This window comes from Poecilia reticulata, chromosome 9 (assembly GCF_904066995.2).
Source record: "Poecilia reticulata chromosome 9, P_reticulata-male-v2, whole genome shotgun sequence".
NCBI lineage: Eukaryota > Metazoa > Chordata > Actinopteri > Cyprinodontiformes > Poeciliidae > Poecilia > Poecilia reticulata.
Genome location: NC_088838.1, coordinates 27,981,684 through 28,008,112, shown reverse-complemented (window position 1 = coordinate 28,008,112; position 26,429 = coordinate 27,981,684). Strand labels below are relative to the sequence as shown.

At 36.7% G+C, this 26,429-nt stretch overlaps 1 protein-coding gene across 20 annotated transcripts in view; it reads right to left on the bottom strand.

Annotated features, from left to right (window-relative positions):
- The window catches only part of kcnt1b (potassium sodium-activated channel subfamily T member 1b), an 84,579-nt gene that overhangs the window by 32,996 nt on the left and 25,154 nt on the right, over positions 1–26,429 (bottom strand). For 14 of the 20 annotated variants that reach the window (XM_008417915.3, XM_008417912.3, XM_008417913.3 and 11 more), the window contains exons 5-12: positions 15,401–15,439; positions 4,814–4,893; positions 3,391–3,496; positions 2,613–2,669; positions 2,447–2,495; positions 2,183–2,242; positions 470–544; positions 126–209 (exon numbers count right to left, since the gene is read on the bottom strand). In XM_008417915.3, coding sequence (XP_008416137.1) covers positions 126–209; positions 470–544; positions 2,183–2,242; positions 2,447–2,495; positions 2,613–2,669; positions 3,391–3,496; positions 4,814–4,893; positions 15,401–15,439 — 550 coding nt within the window. Of the gene's footprint in view, positions 1–125; positions 210–469; positions 545–2,182; positions 2,243–2,446; positions 2,496–2,612; positions 2,670–3,390; positions 3,497–4,813; positions 4,894–15,400; positions 15,440–24,155; positions 24,845–26,429 lie in introns of those variants that run through there. The other 6 variants (XM_008417917.3, XM_081610838.1, XM_008417936.3 and 3 more) reach the window with 3 other exon arrangements.

Genomic DNA, 26,429 nt, shown 5'->3' with positions numbered 1-26,429 from the left:
CAAAACTGGAACTATTTATTTTTTTTAATTATTCAGGGTGCCTGCAAATATTTTTTTGTTCATCTTTATGTTAATACCTTTATAAAACGTAGTGTTTTCAGCTGTAATGGAAAAAAAAGACTTACGATCATGTTCTCCAGAGCACCTTTGGCAAGCCAGCAGTTAAGAAACACGGGAACGAATATGTTTCTCAATGGAGCCCAGAAGATCTTAAATAAGTAAAAGTAGACAAGAAAAGTATTAAAACTTTACTTAAGAGCTAGATAAGTAGTAAAGGCATGTACTGGATAATTATTTTAAAAATAATTTCTGATTCTCTTAATTTTTTGTTTGCAAATAAAGCAGTAAAATGATGAGTAGTAAAGATTCTAACATCATAACAGTAGAATACCTCTCAGTTTGGACATTTCAGCACACACACTGTTTTGCAGAATAAATAAAATGGAGAAAATGTAGATGATTTACTCACTGTGATAATAAATGGTACCGTATTAATCATCTCCAATATGAAGGATATCTGGAAGATCTGCTCCCAAATGTTCCCCTGGAAGGGAAATGTATGGAAAATGATTGAATATTCTGTTTAGAGAGTGGATTGTTTTCAGGAGAAAAATAATGAATAAAAAAGATGAGCTTTTACTGTATGGTGTTCAACAAGAAACAGTGCAACAGAGGGTCCATCCATATATATTATCTTTAAGTTGCTCTTTCTGCTGTTTAATTTTAGTATTTTAACAAAATGCCAAGTTATGTGTAGTTAATATCACTCTGAAAAAGTAAATTCACAAACATATAAAAGCAGCCTAGGAACAGACACTGTTAATCTAACACAACAAATAATCAGTAAGATTTAACATCTGAAAACGATGAAACAACGAATTAACAGGTCAGCATGTTGATCACATGCAGCAGTGAAGGAGCAAATAAAACGTCTACAAAAATATCTATGGCTTCAATTTAACGCCAGCTAAGAACAGTATAACATTTTGACGTCGTTTCATAAAAACTAAAATGCTTCCTAATCCCCAAACCACTCACTGGGGCAAAAAGAGTACGACACGGCTGAAAATAAAAGGATTAACTACGTATTGAGCACAAGTTTCACCGGATGACTGCAGGGTGAGAAGTTTAAACCAGCTGTACAACATGTTTACCATCCTCAGAGGGAAGCTGCTGTAAATGGACTATGTTGTACAGAACTTCTGCACAGTCCTTATACCTTTAAACCAAAAACTTAAATAAATAAATCTGAGCGTCATGTGAATTTGTATTCAGTCTCCAACAGTCATTATTTACAGAAGCAGAAGCACCTTTCCCTGTTATCACCACTGTAAGTCTTTTAGCGTATGCATCTACAGAAGAGAGCACACCACACGAGAGGTGGAGAAAAACAAAGAGAGAGAAAGAAAAAGGGACATTTTTCCCTTTCGCTGCTCAGCTCTCACTCTTTCCGTGGCTCTGCTCACGTCAAAAAACATAAATATAAATGACACCGGTAAGAGAAGCAGCATCTGGCTGAAGATTAAAGATATTATATGATAATAAATTATTACTCTGGGTCTGTTTGGTAGATTTGCCTGCAGTGTTTTGCGGTAAAATTAAACGTTTGTTTAAAATATTATACAAAAGTAAGAATGTCTTACTTAGCATCAAAACAAATCCATAAAATTGAGGAAGGATTAGGATTTTCATACAGGGAACACTGAATGCAAAAGGATTCATCATACAAAACATTCCTATTTGCCAAGTTAGATTAAAATGTGAAGTTGCAGATGATAATAAATTAAAACTGTTTGAAAAGAGTCGAAATTCCCATCACTAATGGAAAGCATCTGCTAGCATCATTGTTGAAGTCTGGTCCCAGACTTCACATCTGTACTTTAACAAGACCAGATATTACCTGCACTTCAATCTACAAAAAGCTTACTGCCGCTCTGGCTAAATGTTTAGGGTTGTTGTGTGTCTCAAATCTGCAGCCTTGTCAAAAATTAAATGACATTAAATTAAATAAAAATGCACCAAAGCTGTTTTTACCTCATATAATGAATTGAACATTTGAAGCTTTCGGTTCACAAAACACAACAACAAAAACACCCCTGACAGTCCTGAGCTCTAATCAAAAAGCTGCACCATAACAGAAAAGAGGAGTGAGAAAAACTTGCACAGGAAAGCAGACCCTTACCTTGTAGCTGAGATATGTGATAAGCATAGTCTCCAAGAAACTGATTAAGGCCACTGTCACCTGCAGCACAGAGGGAGAAGGAGATGAATGAACCTGGCATCTGCTGACTCATCTCCTCTGGCGTCTTAGCTTTCACTGAGGAAATACGACGTGCTACGGTTTGTCTAATAAATGACACTCAGGTTTTAGGGTTGAATTACACGTTCAGCTCATGGAGAGCAATTTGATTTATGCCCACTTTTACAAGATTGCCAACAGCATCACCTGTATTGCCCACACAGGCTGGAGTCTGTTCACCCAGAAAATTAGGTTCCTGCCACAAAAAAAAAAGAAAGAAAAAACAACATACAGATTTTTCTCAAAGTTCTTTACAACTGAGAAACAGCTGAACCCATAAAGCTCAATAAGTGACATTTCACATTAAACATACCATTTGATTTCACGCCCCTCGGTAGAATTCAGTGAACTGCTGTTTCGGCATGTTGTGCTGCAAAAAATGCATAAAAAAGGCAAAAACAGGATCAAAGTAGGTAAATAAACTGAGGAGCAGAAACATTTAGGAGAAAATTCACTCACATTTATGCATATTTATAAAATATTTATAAGATAAACGAGCTGCAACCAAAAGAAGAGCTAAAGAACAGCTGGGAGGTAATTCTGGCACAACAGAAAATGTTGAGCTTCTCACATTAAATAATTAATATTTTAATGTCAGATATTTTGGAAAATAATTTTCGATGTAATTAATTTACTTGATTGTATTTTTCATAGATTAATGAATCTATATAACACTTACTGAATTAAATTACTGAAAGTAATCAGCTTCTCAGTGGTAATATTTCATTTATTTTATGATAAACTTTTTTTCTCCAGCAGAAACTGATTTTTTGTGGAAAAACACTGTTGTCTGCCAGGAGCGAACATTCAGGCTTATATCTGTTTATCTGTGACTGAATTACCCAGCATGCCAGTTAGTACCAGGTTTGAACTGGATCTGTGTGTTCAGCTTAAATTAAACCCTCAAAACAAAATATCATCATGTCTCCAAGTCAAGTAGCAGAACTGCTGTTTTAGTTTACAAATGATTTATCATAAATATGTAACAACCTCATATAAAGAAATGAAAATACATGATTAAGGTCTGTATTGCTTTCTTAAACTGAGTAAAATTAAGATGTGCAGCAGGAACTGCTGAAAGTGAAGCTCACCCATTGATACTGTTGTTTTCTGTGGGATTATCCAGGCTGACTCTCAGAATGTAGAGGGCACAGGTGAGAATCTTCAATGCAAAGTTGAACAAACGGATTCTCAGGCCTGTGGAGCAGCAAAAACAAACATCTTGTCCTGATTGACACCCTGGCTTACATTTACCTTCAGCAGACTCTGCGGTAATCTCTGATGTTCTTAGAGGAATGTATTAGAAAGGAAAGAGGATGATCCAGAAAGATTGTGCAAAGAAGATGCTTTACATTTCGTCAAATGTGAGAGGAAAAATCCAGTCATTAAAAAACGTTTTAGCAGAAAGGGTTCCAACAATCTCCATTGTGAGATTATGCTGCTACATTAAAAAAATGTTTTATTCACTTACCACGTATTCCTATAAATATGACTGGGACATATAAATATGACTGGGACTGCTTTTGCAGAAAATACAATATGGCAACAAAAAAACAACTTGTTTTGATTAAATTTTGCTTTTATATCTTTGCCTGTAACTCTGAAGAAACAAATAACACCCTGGCACTTATTTTCAATGACACAGATTAAAATCCTCCAACAAAAACACAAACATATTCGGGGTAAAGGGCACAATGCAGACATATAGGGTAAGAAAGATGGGTTTGAAATTTCTACAGATTTTATCTAAATGCACAACGCCTTCTATGGAGTCAAGATTATCTGTTTGAATGAGCCCCAACACACAGTCCTCCAATAAATAAACACAAAACCCGCATAGCCTGGTTTGCATAAAGCTGCAACCTGGTGCAGATGTGCATGTCCTCCATGGGGTGGTGCAATAAACATTTCAATCAACCTCAGCAACAGCTGCTAGATCTGTCCTGATGGATGAAGTCTGCATCAACGTCTGAACAGGTTAAAACCAAACAAAAGGTCAGCAGCCTGGAGGGGATCTGTTCTTGGGCTCTGCTGAGTTATTTTTTTAAACTTTGGTGGCTTACAGACAACTGCAAGTTTGAAAAACGTCAGCAGAGAAGAAGATATGTTAATAGTTTGTCCTGCTGGAGGCTTTTTGCTGTGCACATTTTCACAACTAGATGCAAATGAATAAGTTGCAGAGACAAGACAGCAAAGTGTTGATGTGTGGTTGCTTTAGCAGATACTGAGTCAGAGTCAGCGCTCTAATGAGAGAAACACTGCAGCTCAGACTCCTCTCAGTAAATGGACCATAATCTATGTATCAGGCCACAAAAAGCACAGTCAAGACAACAAATAAACAATGTAGCAAATGTAATACTAATACCCTAACCGAAACAGTAACCTGACCGGCATCGCTGACTTCAGTTTCCTTCTGATGCTGTTATTTGTTCATAATCATCATGCAGCAACGATCAAACCATTTTCATTACACGATGAGAGGAGAGTGGCTGATGCTTCCTGTTTGCTACTTACTTGACCTTTGGTTTTTGATGAAGAAAAGCTTCAGCCTCTCCTTGAAGGTGTTTTCATTCACATAAAACTCAACCTGCACCCTGCGGGAAGAGGAACAATCACACCTCAGTTAAAACATGCGCAGCCGAGCAAACAATCCACCCCACAAACGATGATGCATCTCGAAAAACAAGGTTTTTATTCACTATATGTTGTGCGTAAGGATTTAGAAAAGAAACGGTGACAAACTCATAAATATGCAAGCTGTCCCTCCACCCCCATACAACATACTTATTTTACTGTGCTGTACAATGGTGGTACTAGCTGAACAGTTGGTGCACGAGCCATGATAGAAATTGAAATTGGTTACAGAGAAAATCACAACAGGTTAATGATGTCACATCTGTAATAAAGGAAAATGCAGCTGCCCAACATCTCCCTGCTATTTGGACATCTCACTGCTTGTATCCATCTACTGAATAAAACAAAGCTTATTTGCAGTTGCTAGTAGACTCACTACTTGCAGTCTACCTCTGGAGGTAAGATAAGGCTGTACTTTTGTTTTTGACAGACAATCTGTCTGGTATGGGTGCACCAATTGCAGCTTTCTGGCCTTTAAAAAGCCTGATGTGCTGATTCCGATTTTGGCCAATACATTTTTCTTCTTTCTCTGAAAAGTCACTAAATGTAAAAACAAAAAGTGGGGTGACTGTTGTTAACCGCACACATGTAGATGTGACTTTGTGGGTCTGTCGACTCAGCAGAGCAAAAGTAGATCTAACTATCTATTCTGATATCTAGATCTTTGCAGAGGTAGATAATATTTCTTTCACATGTAAGCATCAACCAATCCCCAGTCTCCTAAAATTAAGGAAGTCAGGGCAGATTTATTGGTGCACCTCTACTCCCTGGTTCTGCAGCCCAGCTTTAGATGTTGCCAGTGCTTAAAGTTAAGATCTTTTGATCCTGGTAATGAAACAGTGGCTGGGACTGGCACAATACCAATAACATAAAACAAACTGGTTAAAATGTTCTAAATTTCTGAGATTAGCAGAAATTAAAATATGCAGAAATACCAATAGGCTTTACAATCTTACCTTCAAATCAAAGAACACACATCATTTCATACAATGAGCTCGTTATACTTTTTTTATAGAATCTTTTTGTCACGGCAAGAAAAAATATTAGTAACTTTTATGAAGCAATTAAAATATAATATTTACATTTTTAAAAAATGTAACAAGTCCCAGTGTAAGCCTGTGTAACATCTCAGTTTAAACATCCGTGATGTGAGTATATAATGTAACTCCTCCTTTCTAATTGATGCTAAAGTATAAATATTGATCCATTTTGCCACAATACACACTAATAACAGTGTACTTACCTTGATGTACATGTTTAATCTAAGGACATGATGCTTATTGAGTTTAAAGTCAGGTGATGGTTTTAGATTTCTTCACTGAAACATTAGTCCAGCTCAAGCATAAATCTCCAAGCAAGCTTTAATTACACCAATTTGCCCTGAATAATTAATGCGTGCTTATACAATCCAATTGTATCACACAAAATGTATTGGGGCTTTCACTCTCTTTGTGATCCATGCTGGTTTATTTATTCAGGACATAAATAAATGAGAACAACAGCCCCGCTCATATTGAGCTCAAACAAAAAAGTTTTAATTAATAATTAAAAATCATCTCTGCGTAAAAACAGCTGCACATCAAGCTTTGAGGAATGAAAGAGATTCAACTCCACATACTTTATGTATTTTAAGAGACTCAGGTGCGGGGGATCTTGACCAAACAATCACCTGAGAAGGCCTGGAGACGAAGCCAGGGAACAGTGGGCAGGTTAGATGATTGCAGGTAATGAAGCAGCTCTATTGTTCTTTTCTTTAAGGCAGGGAGCTTGTTGTCACTAATGAGTACAGAGGGGAAGTAATAATGGCCACAGAGCGGCTTCTTGGAGCCGTCTACATTGTATGAGAAGATGAATACAGAGCAGGAAAAAAAAGACAGCGAGTTGAAGATCAAGCAACTGGCTAATTATTATGGGAGGAGCCCAGCGTGCGCGTGTGTGTGTGTGTGTGTGTGGGTGGGCGTGTGCATGCGTGTGTGTGTGTGTGTGCGTGTGTGTGTGTGGGTGGGCGTGTGCATGCGTGTGTGTGTGTGCGTGTGTGTGTGTGCGCGCGCGTGTGTGTGTGTGAATAGAGGATACAAGAAATAATGATATGAAGCGAGTTTTTCCCCTCCCCCTTCTTCCAGATTCATTGCCATAGAGACAACCCACTGCAGGAAATGCCCCTGTCTGCGTTATGCTCTCATAATTAGAAAGTTAAAGGAGATAAATGCAGAAAACAATAATTTTTGCCTAGAAACCCCTTCTAACTCCAATTACTATGAATTCTATTAATGCAAACAAATTTATATGTTGCATTATGCCAAGCAAGATTCTTATATTAATGTTTCTGTCAGCTGGGAGGCAGGGAAGGAATTAATGAAGGCAGCAGAGGGTTTGTGTTTACACAGCAAGTTCACATAAGCATGACACCAATATAAACTAGTTCTGACAGGGTTATTTGGATTACTGCAGTGCACACAAAGAAGTAAACACTTGCAATTCACAGGATTTAGAGAAACATCATTTATGTCATAGCTTTTCATTTCCCCCCTATTATTATGAGAGTATAAAGTTAGAACTGTTCTTTTTTAAGTGGCTTCCTGCAGTAATTGGTATCTGAGCCGCAACAGATAGCAGACTGGTTCCAGATCAGGGAATTAAGAACAAATTTTACAAAAGGAGTCAAGCTGAAAGCTACAATCAATCAAAAGCCAGATTCACACAGTGCAAAAAAACAAAAAAACAAACAGCTGAAACACTGAGTTCCTTTAAATCAAAACTAAAACCCACATTTAGAACCATAATAAATGGAAAACTGACCAACACATTTGATGTTTATTGATGGTTTTGATGATGGAACTCAACAAAATGTAATGTTTGGTTTCGCAATTAGTGACTGTATGTTGATTTTATGAATTTTTATTTTTATATATTCATGTTCTAAGGCACTTCGAACTGCCTTGTTGCTAAAATATATTGTACAAATAAACTTGATTGATTGAAAATGTTTTTTTTTTTTACCCGAGTTTTGGGATCACTGGCATTCGATTTATGGAGCAAAATCAGAATCTTACTCTTTTGTCTTTTTGCCTCCTTCATTTCCATCTGATATCTGTCGATTGCTTGTGACACGATTCTGATGCAGCAGCAAGAAATTATACAGGCCGGCAGCATCTATTGGATCTTGCATCATACAGTGTGAAGTGAGTTACTAACAAGCTTTTCAGAATGTTTTTCATATATTTGCAGGTTCACACAGACTGGATTTAACAACATCAACTCTAAACTTGTAGAAATATTTTTTCCAAAATACAGAAATATTCCCAAGCATAATTTTTCTGTGTTTGTGTTCCTGCTAGTTTCTCTCAACCTCAAGTTGGGCGCAGCAGATGGCGGCTCCTACAGAGCCTGGTTCTGCTGGAGAGTTTTTCCATGTTTAAAGGAAAATGTTAGTTTATCTCTACATGCTTGGTCATTATGAGACATTTCCTTTTCGATAAATTAAGCACTTGGCCACACTTTGATTACTTTATGACAATTGCCTTTGACTGTATTGTATAATTATTCAGTTTTGACTATTTAATTGGACCTAAATATAATTAGATTGTATATATATTGTCAGGAAACTAACTGGATTGTATATTTCCACATAATTGTATATGGATTGACCTGTTTGACTTGTAAAGTGTCATGGTATTTGTTAGTGTTTGCACCTTATAACTTTAACACATTTGTGTTGAAAATCCAATACTACATGCTTTGAGGTTGCTAAAAGTTGTTGCAGAGCTAGAATAGAAACAGTGAAGCTCTTATGTTCAGAAAGTAAAACAAAAACTTTGTCCTGCAAAGATGTTGATGTAAAAAACATTTGAAAAACAGTATTTTCTTTAAATGCTGTGAAACTTTTGAGTTTGATCTACTTGGTAAAGGAAGTTATTTATTACTGAACCAGTCAATTAGAGTCCTGCAGTACTACAGCTTCCTGGTTTCACAGACTCTGCATAACAACCAAGACACCATCAACACAGAACAAACTTATTTATTTGCTAAAAGTAATTGTTTGAATAATTAAAATTTTTTTTAACTGAGTTCATAAACCATTGTACAGTAAAACTGGTAAATGTGAGATACTCACTAATTTTCATCACAACATGTGGAAGAAGCACAAAATCCGTACAATATTATTGGTGTTTATCTAAGTTAAGTTAAAGAGACCTGATTTACAGTTTAGCAAAAAAAACATTTACTTCAACAACTTTGGTTTACAATTTCTGCTAAAAAAAAAAAAAGATAAACTTTCGCTATCAATATCAGACCTGTGATTATCAACAAATTTCAAACCCTGTTTCAGATTTTCACGACCTAAGTAAAAGGAAACTAGTTGAAATCAAACAGAGAGACCCCAGCGTGGGTGTATTTGTTCACATAATAGGCACTAGAACACAGACAATGACAAAACACCCTCACAGGCACAGTGCCTTTCATTGTGTTTACAAGTACTGCACTTCTGACTAAGGCAACAAATATCACCAGACGACTAGTCGCAGCTAAAGAACCACAGCAACACCATTTAAGTACTCGCCGTCTTTTCTGCAGCAAATCTAAAATCTGCAAGCCATCACTTGCCATGTAGAGACACCAAACACACCGTCAAACATAAACAGGAGCTGGGTGCACGTTTAAGAAGTCACACAGCATCTGCAGCAGGCTGAAGAAACACCCACTTCACTAAATTATAACAATGCCAAGCATGGGCAAGGATGTTCACACAGAGTCTTAATATATGCATTATAAGACCTTGCGCCTCCATTTTACAAGTTAATGTCATTATGTGGAGCTTCATACTAATTTAAAAACAAAACCATAAATAAAAAACAGATTAAAGAAATTTAGGAGAGTAAAGAGAAGTACCAGTTCTAATGCGAAAGATCTTACAGGTTACAAATGTACACAAATACAGAATGATTTTCAGTTAATGCAGCCTTGCCTCAAGCAACCTGTTAGTCTCAGCCTAATTCAGTGTGGTGCAGGAAAAGAAAATGCTGATAGTTGCCAGGTGCTCTGTGCAACACAGCATATTTGTAAGAGTCAAATTCAAGAGAGCAGCAGCATTAGCTACTTCTCACTTAAAGGTTATATTGTAATGAACAGTTTCTTGAGTAAAAGCAGAGGCACGTATAATAGTGCAGATTCTACTGCCTCTGATGAAAGCATTTTATTTACACATCCACAAACAAGAACCCCAGTTTACCTCGCTTAAACAGCTAAATTACCAAAAACACCGGCTGCCGAGATTTTTCTGCACAGGTATAAATTGAGTAACAAGTTAAAGCGACTTTCCCATAAACTGGAAGCGTCTCAGTTTAACTCAAGTCTTGTTGCACGTCAAAATGTACACTGTTCGACTTAAAAAGAGCTTCATGCAAATGAACTCGGAGCACTTTACAGTACACAGACATTCATCCATTCAAACTCATGATTATACACCAGAGGATTGGGGTTAAAAGCCTTGTCCAAGGGGAGCATCAACGTCTGACAGGAAACGAGAATCGAACCAGCAGACTTCCAATTGCAAGACAACTTTTTCAATCGCTGAGCCTAACCTCCAAAATGTTTATCATCAATTTGGAGTCTTTTGATAGTGACTATGTAAAAAGCACAAACCACTCATGAGAACCTTAAAGTTTAAAGAATTTGCAGTAATGACAAATATAAAACAGTTAGTTGTTAGTTAGAAATAACTAACTGGATTACAGTTTGTGATGACACTCAGCCTTTGGTGTCAGAAACTGCAAACAGACAAAAACACAATTTTCTCAGTAGGATACAGCATGTGAAAACACAAGCTGAATATAATTTATTCAACAATATTTGAATCAGGTTTGCTTCGATGCATGACTCACAAGACAAATGGTTGAAAATAGAAGATTTCCCATCACATCGTCACTCTGAGAGGTATCTGACCTAAAAGCTTCAGGGATCCAAAAATATAAGGCCTGAATATTAAGCAGACACGTTGCTGCTATGTTGCTGCTCTGGTTGATTTAAAGATTTCATCAACACAAAGAACTAAAAATATAAAACAAACCGAAACATCTGTAATAAGTACGCAGTTAGTGGAAACAAGAATTAGCAATTAGAAAGAGAAATCTTATTTATTTCTGACAAAGGATGATTGATGTTGAAAGAGTCATAAAACATTTTTTACTAACCCTCAAAACAATGTGTGCTATTTTTATACAGCTTGAGGTAAAAAAAAAAAATGTTTTTGTAAAAGTCATTAGAGCAATGCTAGTCACGCTCAATATTGATGTAAGAAAGGACAACCTACCCATTGAACGTATGCCTTATGCCCCCTTCTCATTGGACATAGGGCACCATGGCATTGCAAATCAGCCAGAACGAAGGTGATCTTTGCAGAGTCTTGCAAAGATCCTCTGGAGTTGAATGAGACTGAGCATAAGAGTTCCTTGAGTGTTTTAGACGAGTAAGAAAACGTCTGTGATGAGGAATGGGATTGGTGACTGATGGTTCATTTCCAGGTAGCAGCACATCCAGTTCCTGGATGCTGCTTGGTGGGGGATGCTAGCAGCACTGGTCCAGCTGCACCTGCATGGTTTGGTCATAAGAGAATTTGAAGCTGAAGTCATGCCAAAGCTACAACCCAATCATGCTCATGGCAGGCAGGCAGCACTCCAAATTAGTTAATTTAACGCAATTTGTGGCACAGCTGTAATCCAGCAGCTGCTCCAGTTGCAACCAAGAGGATCTCATCGAGCAACTGCAAACAGCTCACAATCTCCATACCAAGAAACACAGCTAGCTCCTTAACCAGGCTTGTTGCAAACTGAGATTGATATGCACTCGGCTCCCCATAGAACAGGGCTATGATGGGCAGATGGGAAGAAGTGCACACGCCTCCAAATCGTGCATATAGGTTAGTTGTTTGTCAGCAGTGTAGGCAAGTTGTGAGTGTTTTCAAGGTGCAGTTCTAATGCAAACGCTGTCAAAGAGGAAGTCCAGAATCACATTCAGCAATTCGGAGGGATTAGGAAGACAATCAGGAAATTTCACAGCTGCAGCATAACTTCAATCTTCATGTTTTCTCTGCATGATTTTTTTCATACTGCACCAAGTACAATATTTTGTTCCAGGTTAAATTTATTCCACTAAAGGGCAGCCGATTAGCCACAGTCTTGCAAGATTTGAATGGTCCTGGAGGTCAAACATAATTTATGGTCATTTTAATCGAGTGTGAAGGAAAGTTTAGAATCAGATACCTCAAAGGGCAAGGTTGGAACAATTTAAAGAAAAAAACTCTTGATCAGATAATATAGCTTCAAACCTTTTCTGCTACTACAGGGAATACTTCAAGGTTGTGTAACAAATGATAAACTACTGCATCAGGAAAACAATTACAGCACCTGAATGTGTTTCACAATGCAGTAAATCATTGTTCCTTGAACCTGCAAGCTGAGATGTGTTGCCTTGAATTAAACGATTCCAGCTATGAAACAAAGAACAGCTTTTCTAGCGCGCAACTTTTATATTATGCCAAATGTAATAGGCTCTCCATGGCTACAATTCAATTAAGATAATTAAAACAAAAGAGGTTGATCATAATGAAGAAAATGCTAAAGCACTGGATGTTGACCTGTCGTATAGTTTATCCTCTCCCATCTCAATGTAATTTTCAGCACTAACAACGATGAGTAATAAACTCAGCAGGAGGCGTGCTGCCAAGATCTAACGTCAAAACTTTTCTCATAATGTGCTGATGTTTCATTTTGTATAATAATGCAGAGCGTTTCATAACGATCCAGTAGAGACACATTCCACTGCTGCAGACAGGTGTCTCATCCCATCAAACTAAAAAGGCTGAGATAACTGCAGACCATCGCTTGTCGTGATTGTGAGCCGAGATGAGGATGATGCTTTTATTTTTAGCCTTTCTATTCGTGTGACTGAGGTGTGAGTTTGTCTGGGGCGATGTGAGATTTAACCAGTAGAAAGACGAAGCACGAGCTGCAGTCATTTCAGAAAAAAACATTTTTTCAGGCCAAGACAGTCTGATTGTAGTATTTCAATTTGATTTTGTCCTTAAAGTAAAAATATGAACATTTAATGTATCATTTTAAAAATCTATTAAAGCTGAAGGGCATATATTATTTGGATAATTTTAAGGAATATTCACAAGCCTCCATTGGGTAATCAGTGGAAGTACTTCAACCGGTGAATTACTTTCAGAGCTGCTAGCAACAGGTGTGAGAATCAGATGGTGCTTTAGTCCAACAGCTTGTGCAAAATGAAGTGTCAGTATTTAGAGCAGAACTTGAATCTTTGACTCTGACATTAAACATCTCAGAGCCTTTTGATTTAGCAGCTAGCACCAGCTAGACACAGCTTTTGCCATGTGTGTCAAACTGGTTGCATCTATGTAGAGTATCCATCTATCCAGACATATACTCTACAAATAGTAGCCAAAAATGTCCACTTTGGAAAATATTTAAAACCGTGTGGGAAGAAGGTGCAAAAGAAAATATCTGTTCAGGAGGTCACAGCATATCTTTTATGGTAAAAGTCTCTCTGACATCTAAATGAGAAGTTTTACTATAAACCCCTTTGATTGACTGTACAATGCGACGTAATAGTCTCATTAAACCAGGTATGTCTCTGATTGGTTGACCTGTCCCTCTTGAGGACTCCTTCCCCAGGAAGCAGGCGTCTTCAGAGACCAAACCTTCAAATCTATGTTCAACCAGTTCAGAGAGGATTGATCAACCTTACAGATTTGATTACTTGATTTATTTTTTTCTAATGCTGAAATCTGATGGATCAAGGCTGGTTCCAGATCTATTTCTCTTCTGTTTTCTCTCACAAATTTGTTTCAGATTAAAAATTACAATCTCAACTCAAAAATAAACGTCCTCTCTTGAGGTTCCTCTCTGAGAAACCACCAAACCTTTGATCATTTTTAAACATTTTATCAGTTTAGATAGCAACATTTTATTTACGTTTTTTTACAGGTAGACATTTTCTCTAACTTTATTTGTTAGCATGCTTTTTTAACCAAGTAACTATTACTGGAAGAAAATCAGAAAAAACTTGAAGAATAAATTTAGTTCTTGATTTTTATCAGTGATAAGCTCTGACTGATTCTTCTAATAATCTCTAATTGGATTTTAAATCAAACTGATTAGAAAACATTTAAAGGGTTTACACGTTATCCGTCTTTACCATCAATTCACAAATGAAGTAAATCCCAACATCACTTGGTTTTGACAAAAGTTGAAACGTTTTTTTCCAATCATGCAGTTGCACACAAATCCAACAGTAATGCAGTTTACTCCTCAGAGAAGACGCCTTTCATCCGTTAACATGGTTAATATCATGCAAAAGCGGAAACACTATTGCACAGTTATGACATTAGTGATGCAACCTACAAACAGGATCCACTGTAAAAGTAGCTCAAATAGGCTCAAATATAGTCTGTATGACAGCGCCTTCAAAAAGCGTTCACCCTGTTGGATGTTTTATCATTTTGAAAGCTTATAGAAATCCATCATGAGCAAAAAGATGTAGCTTTTTTTGATGAAAAACTAACTTTAAAATCAAGCTAAAGCTAATTACTACCCCATAATAACAGTGAAAAACTTTGTTAGCCTGATGGCATAATTGCTTAAGTCAAAATGTAAACAAGAAAAAACAAATTTTTAAGCAAAACTTAGGCAAAAATTGATTTTGAGCTGTAACAAGTAAAAATCAGAATTCCCTCCGGTTTGGTTTGTCCTGCGGACCCTGAAGGGTTTGAGTGAAGACAAAAAGTTATCCAACAGTTCAATGCTGTGCTCTTAAAAACCCAAACTCTCTTTGTCATGATTGATCTGTTAAAGTAATAAAAAGGTTAAAACATCCAAGGGGATGGGTACTGTAAAATCTGGTCATTTACTTTCATATTTAAATACCTTCATAAAACAGCTGAGCAGAACGTTTTAGTTAGAGGTGAGAACATGTATAAAAAATCTGAAACACAAAGTTAACCCATTCATTTTATATGATAATAATACAGTGAAAGTTTATTTTTGATAGCTTGATTAGAGCTTGTCAAATTCCCAAAAGTGATAGCAATAAAAATCTACAATCCAGCTGAAGGTTTTATTTATATCTCGGCTCACAAGGATGAGATTTCAAGTCCAGGTGTGAAGAGACTGGCGTGCACATTCAATAAATACACGAAGAGTACGCAGATAGACACTCAAGCTACCTTTTCACCTTGTACTGTAAAATAGTAACATAAAAATTCTTCTACGTGCTCCAAAATATTACCAATATGACTGGTGAAAAGGTAGCAAGGTATGAGAAATGTCCATCTTTAGTGCAAAATCTGTCACATTTATGAATAATTTCTAAACCCAACGTAAACTGCAGTCCAGTTCTCACTGCAGACACAATCCATGCCATGCAAGCATGATGCTGCCATACACTTACTGAGCATTGGTTGAGTCCATACTGTACTCCTCTTGGTACCTGGATGCAGCACACATGAACACAGACAAGCACATGTTAGGTTGAGTCTGAGACAGCAGACGAGGGAAGGAAAGTGTGAAAAGACAGGAGAGAAGAGAAGACCACTCGGGATCCCACGTCAATTTATTTGCATGTACTTACAGCTGTGAGGAAAGCAAAACAAATTCATAACCTTCACAAACTGAAACAGTTTATGCAGCAACAAAGCAACAACTGGTGCCAGAGGGGAATCTCAATATGTCAGAATATCATAAAAAAGTTTATTCATTCAAAAAATTCAGCTTAAAATGATAAACTAAATATCTGTTTATTTGGGGCTTTCAACAATTTACAGCTATTGAAAATCAAAAACGTAGTTTCTCAAAAAACAAGAACACAAGATGGAGCCACAAAAAATATATATATATATTCTCAATGCAGACTTGACATGTTTTGGTAATGTTGTAGCTTATATTTATCCAGAAGACAGTTACTGACATCCTGCACAAGGAGGGTAACCTACAATAAATCATCCGTAAAAATCTGGTTATTCAGATTATCCTACACAATAATCCTAATATTACTGGAAAGACGAGTGGAAGGAAAAAATGTAGGTGAAAAAGCATATAACTAAACCTAGAATTATTATTATAAAATGTTTAGGAAAGATGGTAAAAAAGCATGGTTTTCAGTTGAATGTTAGTTTTTTAAAAGCGACTAAAGAATAATAAAAACCAAATAGTTCAAGATCAAACGTGACATTTCCACAGTCAGTGGCGACTGCAACCCGTTTCATAACAAGGAACAATCAGCGCATTTTACTGCACTTCATGCTTCCTTCTGTAAGCCTGTCACAATACACAAGTAATCAATTAATCATGGAAAATTAAAAAGACCTCAAAAATTTCCATTCAGGTCATTAATATTTTTTGAAGGGTAATTTTGTTGACTGAATCATTTATGGTTTTGGTTGAAAGTTTCCTATTTCTGTTTTATTATTTTTGCTTGTTGGGTTTTAATTTATATTTTCAAGATATCTTACAGTTACAGTGTTAACCTGCATTATTATTATGCCTTTACTGATATATTACTTGAAACAATATTATTGTTTGTTGCGATAACAAATTATTGCGACATTTATCATCCAGCAAAATTAGTATCATGACAGTCCTGCTAACAAGCTTTATAAGAAACCCGATTAAAATTTTCAACAGGACTTGGCTGCTGCAGTGCCAAAGGTATCAATATCTGATTTAATGATTATGGTGTCACGCAACGTTGATGCAGTAATTTAAGCAAAATGAGCCGCAACTACATACTGAATGCATAAACTGTATTTGTCATGTACATACTTTTCAGTAGACAAATAGTTCTGTTTTTTTATATTGGTCATATGTAAGAAGCAAATTTTAGAGATGTAAAGCTGGATATAATCTGAATTTACATAAATTAAGAATTGAAACATGTCCCTGTTTGTGTTATAAATATATATAACATTTCCTTTTTTTAATGGAATAAATACACTTTTTTGATGAAATTCTTATTTATTGAGATGCCTCTGTATATTATAAAATTATAAAATTATAGAATGAGAAAAAAATAGTATTTTAGTTAAATTCAGTCAGCTGAACATTCAGTTTGCTCGGTTCATTACATTTCTGCTACCGATCCAACCTCAGCAAGGTTTTACTGAAATCAGCTTCCAAAAACCAGCAATAATTACATACATTTGACTGAAAAGGCTTGACATTCTTACACGTTAGCAAGAGAAATGACAGCTGATAGAAAATGCAAACCACAGGAGATCAGCAAGAAAATGTGCAACAAAAGTGGAAGGCATACACATATTTATGTAAAGGATAAATTAATGGACAGAGCTAACAGAAAAAGACAAAGTTTATTTAGTCTGTACTCTGCACACATCAATTTTTGCAAAAAAAACAAACAAACAAAAAAAACCCTAGTAAATAAATATGCTGATAAAATGACGCAACATTCTCCACTTATGAATTGTTAAAGCCATAGATATTTAATGCAACCAGAGTTTTATTCCCTGCAGGGCTGTAAAGCATGGTCAAGAGTATTAAGCCTTGAAAGGAGGTGATATATATAAAAGATCAATATTTGGCAGTGGATTTAGTTATCCAGGTCTGACAGAAGCATCGTTAAATGGAGCATCTTCTAAGTTGAATGTGGTCAAAAGGGCCGAAACTCTCAATCATTTCGTCACCACAGAGAATAACTGATTCATGCTGTGTGGACAGATTACACAGAAGTGGAAAAGATTTCAGTGGAAGCACATTCTAAAGATTCATATCAATAATGCCTTCACAATGTAAGCAGCCTAAGAAGAAAATGAATCATTTATCACAATGTATGTGAAAAAGTTTTACAACTGCGTTACGACCTGGCTCAGCCAGGGGAAAAGGGGAGTAACATTAAAGAAACCAAGGTGGTACGGTTTTAACAATTTAGGTTTATTGTTTGGGTTTTGACAACAAAAATAAAAAAATAATAAGGAAAAAACTAACAATAATCAAAATGTAGGGACTTACAACAAAATGTACTAAATAAACAAGTTATGTTTACTCTCATGTTTCTGGCCCTTCTTCTATCTGGATTTAATCGTTTGGCAACCAATGAGACAAAAATAAAGCAATCAGAAAGTGATTGCTCACCTATATCTGGGATATTACATGGCAACAAGAGCATTAGCTCCTTGTTTCTGCTTCAATTGACCATTTGTGGCCATTTGTCAGCACTTTGATGTGCAATAAAGCTATTAAGAGCTTAGATAGTTCAGCTGTAAAGAGAACAGCTGCACCTTTAAGCTCTGCTAGCGTCTGTTAGCGTGCAGCAACTATGATCAACATACAAAAAGAGCTTAAAACTGAAATATACTGAAGAAACCAACATATATGTAAAGAAAATGTTACATTCTGTAGCAAAAAAAGTCATTCTTATTATAATTAAGATAATTATAGTAAAATATATATATGGAAGAGGTGAAATGATCCTTACCTCCTATGAAATTTTAGATGGCACCTATGAGCTGCGCTCCTGAGAACCAGCATTTTCATAGCGTGCCTTGAACTGCTTTTACTGAGAACCGCCTTAAGGACTGAAGCACTGGAAGTGGGAGGACCTCACACATGTATCTCCACATCAGTTCCAAGCAAGAATCGATTTGTTGTTCTCACTTTATTGAAAGCTTTCTGAAAACTGCAATTCCAAGACTGCCCTTGCAGATGCATTTTAAATTATTTATTTTAAAATATCAATTAAGTTCAGGCACAGACAAGTAATATGGAAGTAGTGATTATGTCGTTTCTGCCTGTGATAAGCTTCATTACAATTTATTTTTACTCTATGAAGTGGCTGCAACATTTGATGCTCCTGTAAACTTTTCAGCAAATAACTGATTTAAATTTTGTTTCTCTATACTCACTGGGACTTTGAATGCATGCATGCTTCCTCTCAGTGTCTGCATATGTTGGACTCGGTCCATCATGACACTGAGATTTATAGTCCATTCAATAAGCTCTTAATCACCTCTGTTTTTATACAGGGCGGGCTAGTCGCCCTCGTCTATCAGAATAAATTACTGGCAGGTCCTGTTATTCACTTCACTCCTAGAAACTACTAGGTCACTTTCCCTGAGGGTCTGAAGTGGAGAGCAGACAAGGTTTTTCAATATGGTGCAACATCCTCCTCAAATCAGCTGGAGAATATCTTAAATCTTCATAAAATACTGGGTTTTTTATTGGGGTTGGATGGAGTATATTTGATTGTAAATGCTTTTTGAAAGTGATGCTCTCTTTTATTGCATGCTTTTGTGTTTGATTATTGAGTGTAAAAGATTTTGAAAGTATACAATTTTGAAACATGAGTTTCTCTAAGTCCTTTTAATGAAATATCAAAGTTTTTTTTCTGTAGCTGTAGAGAACTGAGATCTCCATCTCCAGTCCTTGAGGGTCAATTGTCCTGCAACGTTTGAATGCATCCCTGCTCAAACACACCTGAATGAAATGGCTGCATCACATCCTCAGCAGCAACTTCCCTTAATAATGATGCATTCATTGGATTCATGTGTTTTTAACAGGAATGTATCAGAAAGGGGCAGGACGGTGAGTTTTTATGACAGGAGTTGGAGCCCCAAGTCACATAATATAGTGCTCTGGAAAAAAAGCTACTACACAATTTCCAAGCGTAAAAGGGAGTCCTTGTTTGGAAACTAAAAGAAATCCACCCCTCCATCTTTTTAAGGTAACACTATTTTAAAACGACAATTGGCTGGAAACAGTTGGCCTGTTTGCTCAGCAGCCAACTGCAGTCTTTCTTCAGCAGCTGATGACGGTCCAGTTGGTTAATTTTTCTCTCTCTACAACAAAGGAGAAATGAAAACGGTGCAACATTTAGCTCAATAAACACATTTACTTCAATCCAGCTAGTAAGTTTAGCCACAGTTTATTTGGTTTGTTGAATGTATGAAAGTCAAAATAACAAATGTTATTAACATTGTTATAAGTAAGTTTAAATTTTCTTTAAATATTGTTTCTTTTTCGTTTTAAATATTAGCAAAAGATAAATTTTTATATTTTTATTTTCCATTTACTTTTACTTAATATTATCATTTCACGAGAATCCAACACTGGTCCAGTAATAATAAATTACTCAACCTAAAATTACTTTGCTGACATAAAGCCTGTGACCCGTGTGTCAGAGACATGGATAATAGCGTCCATATATTACTAAAAATAATTACGGAAAAATGGATACATACATGCCTGAAAACATTTTTTGTTTTTAAAGCTCTGACCTGAGAGACTTCATCCTGAATGTTTAAAAACAATTATGACAGATGGCATGCAGTTTACTGCAATTAAATCCCTCCATTGAGTTTGGGGTGTTCAAATCAAATGAAGCTAATTACGGCATGAAAGCTGAGAGGCATAAATAAACATGAAGATAAACGAGGAAGACCCGATCTGTCCTCGCTCTGAAAAATGAGCAACACTGAAACCTATTTTATGAAACAAGCAAGCAGTGAATTTAGAAAGGACATGAACAAGTAATTAGTTGAAAAGCTGTTAAATGAAAATATCTGATTCTTTTAAAATTGCGAACAAATGAGAAAATGGCGATAGGGCGATGATAAAACTAAATAAAAAAAATACAATTCTGCTCTCATTTGTTTCACCTCCCTACAAGCTGGAGTATTTTATTCCTCTTATCCCATACCTGACATCTGTTTGTGGCTTATATGAAAACCCTTTTTCTTCCAGTTTTGCAGACAGATGAAGATGCATTACCTGAGGCGACTTGTCCTTGCAATTTTAGAATAAAGTCGAGCTAATTTTTCACTCTTAAGCACATCTATAAAACACCCTCAATATAAAGTACCCCAAGGATAAATGCTTGAAAACTCAATAGAATGGGATAATAAAAATGTTTAAAAAAGACTGGAGGGATAATGGGACTAGAAAAAGATTAAAGTCAGTTTAAGTATCCAAAAGAATTAAACTTAGTTAATGAGTGTCTTCAAAAATGTTTTCTTTAAGCTTTACTTACTAAAGTAGAGTTTTGTTGTAAATTGAGGTTTAAAAATGTTTAATGCATCAAAATTTATCCAACAATTTTAACTTTAAACCAATGAAAACCTAAAACTATTAGTACCAAAAGGCAAATACTGAGACAAAATATCAGCAGCAGGTGCATATAGAGCATGTTAGCAACTCAGATATAGCAACCATTACACATAAATATCTCATTATAAATAAATTACAAAGTGCTCATCTGCATCAGCTCCATGCAGGTCAATTGTATAACATTGTTGAACTGCGAACCGCACTACCGACGTCCATGTTAGGGCTGCACAATGTCAGGAAAACTGATAATTGCCTGTCACTAAATAACATTTTAATAATTACCTATCCTCTAAGTCAGTTTTTCTCAATGTCCAATCAAATTTAACAAAAAGCGTCAGACTGTAGCTGTACTCAGATTGTATGTAGGTAAATATATAAATTTCTCCCATCAACCATGTTTTGTATTACTTTGAAGTTAGTTTCTAGCTTTCAGGCATTGACTGTCTTATTGAGTTTGATTGGCCACATGGAAGGTAAAAGTATAAAGGACTGCTTTTGTGTTCCAAAGCGAGACTTTCAGCTGCTTCCATTCACTCTATGTGTAACACAAGCATTGCGCAGCTCACAGATATAAAGTATTCTGGCTACATGGTTGCTTCTACCAACCTGCACAGAGATGGGGACATGAGTTTATTAAAAAAAGCCCAAACTTGAGTGTTTGGAGGCACAAAAGATTGACACTCAGACAGTTTATAGAGGACACAAACCAAATTGTCAGATATGTGGCAGAGAGGTTATACAATACAAACCACACAGGTGCAACTAGGGGTGAGTTGTAAAAGAGTGGATTTGATTTTTAGGTATACATAATATGAACTTATTATTTATGAGCTGTTGGCTGCATGTTAATGTCTTAGTTTGGGAAATGGATATACTGCAGTCTGTAACCATCAAAACAAACCAGGCTTAATAATATCCAGAGGTAAAATATGAAAAAATGTACCTGACATGTCTTACTATGCCTGGCTTTTAAAAAGATTAGTCTGTTGTTGCTTAGCTGACGTTTTTCCATGTGTTCTTCAAAAACCTTTAAAAGTATTCTGTTATTAGTACAACAGGGTTCCAAAATGTTGTAAATCGTGCAGATAAAAGTTTTCTACTGCTTATAATATGATTTATTTTATTAAGGACTGCACTTCCAGCGTTTCTCCAGCCAACTGAACACAAATCCCACACTGATCACATTTCTCAACCTAGAAAGCTCCGAAACTCCAGACAAAATCCAACCAGGAAGCAAAAAGTATAAATAAAAACTCTTACTAAAATATTCCAACTAAATAAAACAAAACAATAATAGAGAAAATCATTATTCCTCTATAATCTATATCCTATAGTCTTCTTGCGAACAATAGAAACGTTACCACAACAATGGCTGAAATCTGGTTGCCTGGGCAACCAGCCAGATGATACATTAGGTTTTACAGCCCGAGCCATTCAAAGATATTGTGTATTAGATTAGAATACAAACAGATTTATGTATGGGAAATATTACTCAGTTTCTGGGTTTACTAAGAGTCAATATGTTCTGCTTGACTGCTGGTGGAATAGCTGGTTTTCAGAAAATAGATTTTGATCAGAAACAGATAATCACTTATCACTACAATCACCTCCATCACAGCAGCAATGGCAAATTTCATTTTCACTCGTGTAATCCTTGTAAATCATTTTTGGGGGTTTTGTAACTGCTTATATTATTCTTCCTCTAGCAATTTCATCTGTTACATATCTCTCTGCTTTCCTTTCCAAGTTCATCACCAGCACTTCTATTAACATCGTTATCACAACAAGGGATACTGTTTTTTTTAATCATTTTTGATTAAATAGACATTACTGTCCTTTATCGTTCTGTTTAAAGTAGAAAGAGAAACCTGGAAATTTGCCAGCTTAAGTGTCAAACCCTGACTCACAGTGTTCATTTTATGTTCACCTGGATGTTCAGAACGTTAGACAGTTGCGCCAATTCTCCTAACAAACTGTGACATCCGTCCAGCCCTGCCATCAACTGCATTCAGGTTTAAACAAGTGACATTTGCCCCAGGGGGTAACATGGAAATGGCATTTCCATTCCAAGAGAACTCTGACTTCAGCTGACTAGAAAATATTTCTGCTCACCACAAACATCAAGGACAAATCAACTTTTGGGTGAAAAATGGATGAGTAAGCATTTAGAGAATTATTCAAAGAAATAATAACATCACAATTCTCACAAACTATTGCTTTTAGGTACTCCATAAAACAAGATATGTATGTGTGCATATGGATGCATCACCAGCATGTTTGGCTGTGCAGAGCAGCTTTATGCAACATTGCCAACATTACAAAATCCTTCTTTTTTTTCAGCTTAAGCAGCCTGACGATGACAGAGACAATGTAAAGCATGAATCTCTGTTGCTCTGTGTGACAAAGGATAAAAAGTCCATCGGTTGTTACACAGTGAGCCAGCCCACATGTACCACATCCAATTTGTTTACCAAATCGAAGGAGAGAGCAGACTGATTCTCTGGATTCTGCACATGTTGAAGTAAAACATGCTAGTGGAGCATGTTAAACATAAAGACTCTCTTGTGATTTGCATTTTTATTTCATCACCCATTCTGAATGCAGTTCATTAGAATGTCTCCAAAAAACTGTTCATCTTTAATTAAGCAGTGACCTGGTTTATATTTGACCCAAGAAGAGAATCTCAATTCATAAAACTGTGATAGGAATGCAGCATCCACTGAATTATGTAAGCGCTATACTGCAGCCATTAAATCACAGTGATGCTGTGAAGAAAATGACTGGCAAGTGTTTTCAAAAATAAGGATCTGGGCTTTAAGGCTGACGTAAAAGTTGCCCAAGATTTAATAATCTACGAGGTATATCAATTAGAAACGGAGCGTTACGCTTCGACACATTCTAATAGATTCCTATGGGAAATGCAGATAAACGCATGGAAAGCGTCAGTAGTAATGCAGCGTAACTTTCAGTCATGCATAATTACGAAATAAGTTGTAAGACTTGAGGCGCTATGCGCACTCAGCATCGAGTTATTTGGTGGATGCTGCATTCAGAAACACGCCGCTGCGGTTTGGATATGCGGCTGCTACCTTTGGCCGACATCGCTCCCGAAAGAGCCCGGGCTCCGGAGAGGGTTGGAGGGATTGACCCAGGTGGGCTCGGGGGGTGTCTGCACGTCGGTCTTGACGTCTGGGTCGATCTCCGATGGCGAGGGTGTCAGTTTAGCGCCTGCCATGCTTGCCAAGCGATACTTCCAGCAGTGCGATTCCTCCTCCTGGTGTCAGAACAGGCTCGGTTCAGGCGCCGACCCTGCCGAGGAAAAACTGCATCCCGGTCTCACTGACGGCGCACGGGGACGGAGGGGGGACGTCTCCCTCCCTGCCGCATCACAGAGTCCTCCGATGCACTGAGGGGGAAATTAGCAGGACTCCTGGTTGTGTTGTGGAGTCTCCCTCCATTCCTGGTGGGGATAAGAGCGCCCTGTGCAGCTCACATTCACTCGTCGTCACGATCCAACGTCAAGCGCTCAACCAACCCGACGGGCTTTTCAGCGGGTTACATAACCAATTGCAAAGTTAATGATCGCGTTTTTCTTCTCATACGATCAAGAAGCTATTCATTTTCTTGATGTCCTGAAAACGGCATCATATTCAGTTGTTCTTTTAGAAGATACGAAATAATAAACCAAAGCAGCCTTCCGAATGAATCAAATCCACAGTTCAGTCAGGAGTAACGAGAACCCGCATATCCAAATGAGCAGGTGGCCCAGGTAAACACTCCACGGCATGGTCCTACTGGTTTGCATAGAAACACAGATCAGCCGGTGTGCAAACACCGTCATCATACAACTGCAATGCCTGTATACAGCAGCAAACTTTTCAGTGTTTGGTCTCTATTTATTTCTGAAAGACCAAGCAAAGCAAATGCAGCATATGCCACTCCTATATAATTTAAATTTAATCACATTTCATTTAAACTTTAACATGATGCAATAATGCTTTTACATAAACAGTAAAAGGGCAACTTTTAAAATCAAATCAACCAAATAGATATTTTGATGCCAGAGATCTTTCCCCTCCCTGAACATCTGCTGATGTTATTGCCAGCAGAATAATGAACCATGTCTCAAAGATCAAATCATTTCATTTGATCCCATAACAATGAGTTTGCTTTACCCCAGTGGCATTCAGAGTCAGATCAATAGCAACAAGAGTATCTGTGGGATGTGCAGCAAACAACCTGCAGCAAATATGCAGAAGCTGCTCGATGCCAATAAAGCAAAATTGTTTAAAATATCATAGGAATGTTTCTGATACCTGCTTCTTCATCACCACAGGATATTTTTGTAAAACGTCATTAAAGTTGAAGAAGAAATTTTTGATTTTCAAGGTTAGTAAACCAAGTTTACTGAAAGTTCTCAAATGATTTGAACTTTTATGATGCGTATCTAAACTGGTCTCATTATGCATCATTTTTTATTCCTTTATATTCTATCAAATCAATCTTTCTCTGAATCTTTTAAAGTGCCATTTTATTGTTAAACCACTACGTTTTGTTGAAGTTTGATTATAAAACGTACAGGTGCACAGAAGATATTCTTTGAGCCTTTATTCAACTAAAATGGGTCTGGTGATGCCTATTGGTACACGTGAGAGACAAACAACTGGCTTACTAAAGAGTAACTGATCTAATTTTCCTCACTGCAGCTGTAATAAGAGCAAAGAGCCGAGTTAAATTAAGAGCTCTGTTGTTTTTGAGGTCAACAGTGCGCTGCTCTTATCAATCAGAAAAAAAAAAGAAATACAATAGAGACTCTGGTTAAGTTGATTTGCTCCTCAGTTGACATGATTTGTGTTTGAACAGTTGAATAAACAGAAAATAAATAAAACATTCAAGCCTGGATTTGAGGAAATGCAAACAATTCACATGTGTGGTATAATACAACGGACACTATTAGCTAACCACTACCACCACTAATAATAATAATGTTTTATAAACCTAAAAAAAAAAAAAAAAAGACAACTGATAGTTTCCTAAATCTTTTAACACATACAATTTTTTATATCGCCCATTTCTATTCTCGATTCATCTGTCATCCTAATGACCTAGAGTTTGCTAGATGATGTTTTCTTCCTCTTAATGTTTGCTCCTAATAATGTTGCATTACAACTTCCACAACTAATGCATTTAGGAAGCACATGGCGCACAGTATGTTCAGTGGAGATGATATTTTGAGTTTTGCCTCCAGGAAACACATCACCCATCTGGTTATGTTGGGATGCAGGAGATGGGACTGTGATTATTTCATCCCCAATTGGATATGGGAGTCTGGAATCAAACAAATGAGAGAGCTCTTCTAACAG